Source organism: Oreochromis niloticus, linkage group LG13, assembly GCF_001858045.2.
Source record: "Oreochromis niloticus isolate F11D_XX linkage group LG13, O_niloticus_UMD_NMBU, whole genome shotgun sequence".
In the NCBI taxonomy this organism is placed as follows: Eukaryota; Metazoa; Chordata; class Actinopteri; order Cichliformes; family Cichlidae; genus Oreochromis; species Oreochromis niloticus.
The window spans coordinates 11953913-11962346 of record NC_031978.2 but is presented as its reverse complement, the minus strand read 5'-3'; the positions used below and the strand labels follow the sequence as shown (position 1 = coordinate 11962346).

Below are 8434 nucleotides of genomic sequence, written 5' to 3'. Positions count from 1 at the left end.
ACATATAAATATACAGCTGGGGTCATAAATGACCCATCTGGGTTACTCGAAGGTTAATCTTCTTTCCCTCTTGTTTACATGTGCACATACTTATCTCTGAAAAACCAAACAGATGTTTGCAGAGTCACGTTTTGCCTAATTATTCATTGCTCACGAGGTATATAAATAAAAATGCACAAACACGTCTGTACTTGGATGTTCGTCAGCTGAGGACATGCATGCTTGTCTTCCGACTGTCTATTCCAGAAAATTCACTGCTGCATGTTCGAGATTTGCCACGATGAAGCAGAGTGGTGCTTTTGTGGCTCTTGACCTTTTCACATGCAAATCAGTGCAATCACTCTCAGCATGTGAAGAAAACAGGAGTTGATCCAGGCCTCTTCAAATCCCTATTAATGAGCCAATGGTGTCAAGGAACATTCCCATGTTCCATCTTAGCCTCCCAGCCATGACCTTTTCTTAATTGTCCCTCTGGAGAACCAGAGTTCCTCACAACTAAACACTGAGTGCATCAGATGTATAAAGATGGAGGCCTGCCAGACAGTAAATGCACAATCCATCAGTTCTGGTACAATTTCCATGCAGAGCTCACTTAAGTGTTTCTTCTTTATGCACAGCGGGTTGTTATTTCGCGCACATATAATGAGTTATTTGTCTGCTCAAAGCCTATAATTGTCACTGTAGCAGCAATAATGTTTCCTGCCATTTCCGTTCACACATATAGGGAGGCACATCGCATCAGAACAGGTGTTGTGTGCATATGTGTGTGTTTGAGAGAAAGAGAGAGAGAAAGATCGAGTGTGTGAGAGAGAAAGCAGAGCAGAGCTGTGGTGCCCCCGTGTGGTGGAAGTGGAAAATATATTTACTGCCAAAACTGAGATTTACTAGATTGCGCCTGCATTCTACAGGCTGCACGGTGATGAAGGAAACATCAATTAAAATAAACGGTGACACTAAATCAGAAATACAGGAAATGCTTGCGATTAACACAATAAAGCCATAAATCGATTCTCTGATCCCCCGATAATATTTTTTTTCATGGATGTATGTTTAGAAAACCTCACTATGTGTTTATGTATTACATTTTAAAGATGTCTTTCTTTAAACTCTTTCTTTAAACTATTTAAGAAGTATTTAAGCTTAATCTTAAAAGTGCGTATTTTAAGCATCTTGTTGTCTGCATGTGTATGTAAAGCATAATATGATCATCATACTGTGTTAACACTGTAAAAGTGCTAAACACATATGCTTCATGAAGTCGGTGCAGTGCATGGGGTTTCATGTTGAGACGAGAGAAATAATGCAAAACTTTGTTCCCATTTCTGTTTTAGTGCAGCAACTGTTTCTTGCGGAAACTGTTTTAACATCAGGACAGTCTGTATGTGAGATAGTTTATGGTTCATTTTTACGAGTTTATAACCCGGGGACACATTTCCTCTTGTATGAATGGTGGCCTTCTAACTTTATTACCGGCTGACTGGCTTTCCGAAAGTGTGCTCGCTTGTGTTTAGGATACTGACTAAAGCCAGTACAGCATTGTTTTTAAAGCAAACTGAGCGTCTTCAGTTGTGCAGCAGCACAGCTGTGATAATGATCCTCTGTGACCGGACTGTGTGCAGCCTCGGCAGTGCATCTTCTCGCCAACTGCGGGCACAGAGCGGCTGTGGCAGCGCGCCTGCGCAGTGCATCCAGGGGCTCGGCGGCGTTCGGTGCTGAAGTGGGGCGGATGGCAGAAAAACAGCGGCGATGGACTTTACACCGCGGGATTCCCATTTACGATGTCGTTAAATAAGCATCGGGACGTCGCTTTTTCACACCTATCATCCTAGGACACTGACAGCCCACCGCAAAGGGGTAAGGTGGTGATTATTCTGCGCTAAGGGTCCACACGGGCTGGCTAGCTGACGTTAGCACGGCGCTAGCTGCTGCTCAGCTGCCACCGCCTCCTCTCCCTGCGAGAGATAGCCGATCTCAGGCTGACTGCTAAAGCTAGCGAGAAGAAAGTGGGTGGTGTTTGATTTCTGAAAAATGTCTGTGCGGCTGACAGCGCTGTGCAGCCCCCTCGCTGACTGCGTTAGCCGTCGGTGGTGTCAGCTGGGAGGGGATCCCCTCTGCCGGCCGGCTGGTCGGACCTGCAGCGACTGGGCTCAGATGGTTCTTGCAGCTGCAGGAGACAACCATGCAAAACAACCCAGCCGAGCAGCTAGCCAGCAGAGCTAGTGTACAGAGGGTGAGAGCAAGGTCTGATGAGCTTGCCTTCTTCATATCTGAAGATATGCACAGGCCTTCAGGGAGATGCAAAAGATTCCGTTCTGCGACTGTCCTGTTAACTTTCTCACTCGGGAGTGCATTTTGCGTGTGTTGTTTATCTAATGTAATGCACTGTTAAGAGATCATGCGATGCACAGCTGTAGCAGCACCATCACTGCAGTTTCCCATGGGTGTGTTGAGTCAGAGGAGCCCAGGTTATGTTGCAACTGCATCCTGAGAGACTTCCTGATTAATCTCATTAGGCCTGTACTCTTCATTCAAAGAGGTTTAACAGAATGCAAGCTGACCCATCAGCATCTGATGTTATTTGCTTCTAGGATGGCAACTTTTATTCTTGAAAGCAGTGAAACTCGGTGGCACCAGTATCGACATTTAAATTGATCCCTAAAAGCATTCAGTGATATGTCCTCTCTCAGATATATATATATATATATATATATGTATATATATATATATATATATATATATATATATATAGTTAATAATTTAGTCAGGGCTCATTTCTTGTCTCCATTAATTGATCACGGACTGTTATTCAGTTTACACTGGTTTAAAGCACGACAGAGCAACAAAATATTCACAGTTAACAAGCCATACATGTTTTTAAAGCATTTGAAGATTACTTCTTTTTTTTTTTACCAGCTTTGGCTTCCTACAAGTTTATGTGCATGGATGCATATGTTGTCTTATTCAGAACATGATTAAGAAACACAAAATGCTTGAGGTAATATGGAAATAAGTTTAGCATATAGTGTCCAAAAGAGCAGCTCTAATGTCATTTTTAGACTCTGCTGTCTGCAGCACATGTAGCAGAGCAGCTATTTTTGTTTGTGATGTTGTCTGACAGGGTTGAAAGCAGATTTTTTGAGGGGTTTTTTTTTTTGCTTTGTTATTTTCCTGTGGGGGGTGGGGCGTTGAGTTTTGTGGATGTTTAATCGGAAGGTTGTTTAGGGCTTTTGATAGCCAAGTCAATCCTCTTGTTAAGTGTAGCATACTTATTAATTTCTGCAACCAAAAGCTTCTTTAGTTCCCAATAGCAAATTAGCATTTAGGCACCAGTTGTTGTTGTTTTTTTTTCTTTAAACGCTAATAAAGCAATCAATTTATTTCTTCTTCTAGATGTCCCAATCAGTTGTAGCATCTGGGAAACAATGAAAAATGTTTGTTTAAAATTCAGAAGTAGTCTACTTGAATCCTGGCTGAAAAGATGAAAAACAAAGTGCTGGTGAAGTTTCAAAGGGTTGGTGAAATTAGGCTAGTTGTTAGCCTCCCGTCCCAAGGCTGGCTTCAGACCAACTAAGCTGATATAAAAAAGAGCAGCACGGGCAAAGTATTGGGAGGTTTTATGACTTTGTAGGGCTCTCGTTGACGTATCAAACCTGTAGGTGCCCAGTCAGCAGACACAAATTAATTTAAGGTATAAGGTAACATCATCCACAAAACAAGGTTAGTAATGAGTATTTTGTGGATTGTTTTAAATTATTCCCTACCAAAATCTCAGCAATTTCTGAATATATTGGTACTGTACAAAACGTAGCTTAAAGGTGTCTTGTATATGAATAGTGCTATTTAAAAAGACAAAAAGCTGTACAGAAGAATAAGGATAATAACCAAACAACTTTTTACAGCTCATGCCAATTCAAAAATATCAAGGGAGGTTTTACTGCAGCATTTCAACACTGACAGCGCTCCCTATGCAGCAGAGGCTTGGACCCGGAAAAAGGCTCGATACGTCATCAGTAACAAAGCGCACAGATTGGGCTCTTTGTTGTGTTTCGAAAGCCATTCCTGTGCAGTTTGCAGGATGATTTAGCCATATTGGAATTTTTTCACTCACTTGGATTATCAGCGGCATCAGTCTCCAAATTCCAAACCGGGCCGAGCTTTGTCGTAAACATTTCCGATAGTAATTCTCTTCATTTCATTCAGGAAGCACATCACTAAAGTTGGTGATCATCTTCGCAAAACGAATAAGCAAACTCACAAGTACAGTGAAAAAGCCTTATCTTAACATGCTGCTGTGCAAAATAATTTTTCATAGATTCTTAATATACAAGGGAAACTATTGTTTTCAAACCAGTTTAAACTGGCACGAACGGATGTTGATGCTCCCCTCACGTTGCTTTTACAGTAGAGCAGTATTGAGACAGCATGTTGTGTCATATGGGAGGGATGGTAGTGACATGTGAACCTCGATTTTTTTGCTTTGTGCTGCTCTTTATCTTGCTAGACATCACTGAGGAGGAAATGAGCCATGTATAGGCAAGGGTGGGTAGGGGACTGTAGATCAGAGCTGATAAGGCTGCTAACCCACCATAACTGAAGATGTTTAGTTTAGTTTGTTTGGTAAGTCTTTTCAATATTAGATATTATCTTTATCTTCTTTTTTTGTATATGCTAATTTTACACTGTAAGTTGCAGACTTCTGATAATTTGCAATAATGTTGAGGTCACCATGCGAACACCTCTAAGCTGCTGTTATGAGTAAGCACGGTGTTGGAGCACTAATTCCTGCATGAAAAACATGGAGCATGAGGGCTACCTAGGAGACACAGCAGCTTCACTCAGGGCCAAAATCCAGCATATGGCTTTTGACATTGATTGAGTGTTGGGTTGCAGTGCCAGTGAGCTTAATGCGTTGCACCATAAATGTTTAAGATAAGCATTCGCAGCATCATTTGCCATTTACTGCATTTCCTGGTTTGACTGGTCTTATTCTAACCACATCCTTTAGCTTATCACAAGTAAAGTATTATGGTATCAGCGTCTGTGTTGGTGGCTGAGAAGAGGAAGCTGTTGCACAAAGGCGTCAGAGGAAAAGTACAGCTCTTCAGCTGATGACTGTTCAATACAGATGAATATGCTAGCTATTTTTTTTAATGAGTTATTAGAGATTTAATAAAAAAAACAAAATAGTGGACATTTTACAGAGGAAACGTCCTCAGATATCTTAAGCTGAAAACCAAAGGATTTACATTTTGGGAAGAACCATGCCATCTTCACATTTCTACAAGCAGGAAAGGGTGAAACAACTTTGATATTTAGTTGATTTTCTTTTTCACATAGTCAACTTCCTTATTAACCAGTAGATCTTTGTCATCTTTAACCCCTCCCGTGTATTGATTGTATATTAAAATACAGTCCATTCCCAAATTAAATGTAAATGTGTACATTTTCCTCTGGCCATAGTGCTGCTTATCTATCTAGACTAGTTTGGTGTGAGCTGCTCAGTTTGGGAGGTTTTGGCTGAAGAATTGCCTACCTTTGTCTTGAATTTAGTGTAAGTAATTGGCACCTTCCTCGTAGTTCTTCAACGGGCACTACATTAAAAAAAATAAAAACACGATATCTTTTTTTAGAAATCAAAGCCCGGTGACTGAAAAAGTCCCGGTGTTCACAGGTTTATGCAGCAACTGTTTTTCTTTTGAACTACACCTGGCAACGACACAGGATGTGACAAGATATAAACTCAGCTGAGCTGAGCTCAAACGTTAGGCAGTTTCATACCTATTTTGGCCGGTGGGTGTAGATAGTAGAAAGAAAAGAGTTCTACAACAAGAAACATGAATAACCAGATCGCAGTTTCTAGAAAAGGGCATTGCTGCTTAGTTTCTCTGCTGCAATCTTTGGCAATTGAGCACACGTACACAAGTAAGAGTAGATATCTTTACCACTTATAACTCCAAAACTGAGCAGCTCAAATTTAAAAAAAAGAAAAGATCTACACCTAATCTAGATCTAAATCTAGATGGATGAAAATGAGGTTCTGCTCTGTGTCGCATTTGCTCGTATCTGCTTCTGTCTTCTTGTCATTGCAGGATATATTTCTCCTGACTGATCGTTTTCACTTCAAGTCAACTTCTGTGTTTCATGGTGTTTTCTTTTTGTTCACATTCTGTGTTTTACAGATGCTGTACTCTCAATGCTCCCTACACCCTCAAGTCCATAAATGACCCTTTCACAGAGTTCTGAGGAAGCTTAGGGGTGCCGGTGAGAGAAGCAGAAGTAGCGAGTGAAGTAAGGAAACGAGGGGAGGAAGTGGTCGCATTTCACCTCAGCTCTCGTGTCCCTTTCTGTGCCAGTTGGTCAGGGATGGTGATACCAGTAACCTCCCTGCCCTGTGGTGAAAACAACCTCTTCGCCTTGCCCCAAATCTCCTGCAAGCCAGAAAGACGCTCAGACAGCCCCCCAGTCAGTCACTTCGTCAACCAGCCTGCTAGCATCCAGCAACCTATTACCTCATGCCATGACTGCTCTGTCTGACCTGTGTTTAGGAACTCACTAATTCATGGTAAGTTTCATGCTTGCCCAGTAATTTAATTAATATATTTAGATATTTTTTAATTTATTTATTTTACAGAAACTGAACTCGTATCTTCAAGTTTACTGTCACGGTGACGATCCAAATTCGTGTGAAATATAAAGTCAAATGCTTTGGTTAAAGGGTCAAAATGAAAAGTCATATGTTAATGTTCATAACCAAAGTTTGCAGTTGTGGTCCTGGAGGTTGACTGACCAAGCAACATCTGCCAGATCGTGTAAGATAATGGGTCGGCAGCAAAGGGTGACTGACTTTTACTTCTCGATTTTAAAGTTGAAGTTTTGATTTTGATTTGTAATTCTCAGAATGGACATGAATTTAAATGTTGCTTAGTAAAAGTCTTTTCTGCATGGAAGTGAAACAAAGCAACCCACTGGTTATTTGTATATAGTGCTTGATATCAGTCTGTTATTAGCCATAAATGGAAAATGATCTGTCACCTTGAAAGGATGTTCTGTATCTTTGAAAACGAGAAGGTGTTAACTCAGAGTTAGAAATAATTTGTGTTCAGATAACTAATGGTGAGACGCTTTTTCTCACACAGTTTCTCAACAAACGGTTTATTTGTTTTTGTCTTTTTTAAAAAAAAACGCTATTAACCATTTTTCCTACCACAACAAGGTGAGAATGGAGGCAGGCTGTGACTTACCTGCCACACTGACGTCATTATTTTACTTTTTGCACTTAGTACCTCATCAAAGCAAACGCTGCTTGCGCAAATGCGAGGTCAAAGTCTGCACAAGGTGCAAACTTTTCTGGCGTTTTGCATGTGGCACTAATTTGTGAAATAGGACGCTAGTTTCATTTGCATCGCTCTCGTGAAAAACTGCCTGATGGTGAAGCAGAGTGGAAGCTTCAAAGTAAAGTAGGACGTTTGGGCGATGATTGTTTTGGCTAATATGGCGCCCTCTATTTTGGTATTATTTTAGTATTTGCAAAAATGTACTGCATGTATGACAGATCTTGTGGCTGTCTTTTTCATCTGGTTTTTTTTGTTTTTGCCCTCTGATGTTATTGTGTTAGAATTTCCACTCCTTATTTGCATGATATGTCAATGCATCCTCCTTCTCTGGCTTTGGAACAAAGCCATACCCTCTCTGTGGTTTACATCTAACAGCCTGTTTTTCCACGGTAGCCGCCCAGTTGCTAAATAACCGATGGCAGCTCCGCTGGACGGGCAACAACATTTGCATATCGGGCTTGTCTTTTTAGCCGTACTTTCCATGTTTCTTCATTGAAGCAAATTATGCGTCTGTAGAGTAGAGGGAACAAAAAAGAAGAAAATTAGTTATTTTTTTCTTCTTTTTTTAAATTTGGATTTCACATTTTTTATGAAAAGATTTTAATTTGAACCATGACATTGCAGGTAGGAGTGCTTTTTCAGTCAGTATACTTTTAATTCTCGTACTGCATTTAATTAGACCTTCCCAGCTAAGTAAAAGCATAAAACTGTAAAGCAGTTAGTTTTGACATCCTCGTGGCTGATCTTTCTAGCATTTCTAGTTGTATATGTTTGCAGCTGAGCTTTACGTTACAGTTAAAGCTTATGGCACTGTGAGGTAAGGGTTTTCCCAGTATAATAAGCTCACCAAGTAAACATGATAAATCGCATACGGGTCATAAGAGTAGGTGAAGTTTTAGATATAATAAGGGAAACTTCTTGTTTCTAAACAAGTTGATTTGGATTTCGTACATGGCGTCAGTCATACCTGGAGTATCACACTAGGGTAGGATGAATTTTTTTCCCCACCATATCCAGGTTTTATCTGTGGAACCATTCTCCTCATTTTAGACTGTTTTAAAGAAAGTTATGTGCAATGAATATGAAAAGATGCGAACAAA

General features: G+C 40.5%; 1 protein-coding gene across 1 annotated transcript in view; it reads left to right on the top strand.

The window, feature by feature from the left end:
* The first annotated feature begins 1615 nt into the window (after positions 1-1615).
* The window catches only part of rgs17 (regulator of G protein signaling 17), a 28101-nt gene continuing 21282 nt past the window's right edge, over positions 1616-8434 (top strand). The window contains exons 1-2 of the mRNA XM_003438300.5: positions 1616-1854; positions 6180-6562. Of these exons, the coding sequence (XP_003438348.2) occupies positions 6560-6562 (3 nt within the window). The 5' untranslated portion in view covers positions 1616-1854; positions 6180-6559. The remainder of the gene's footprint in view (positions 1855-6179; positions 6563-8434) is intronic.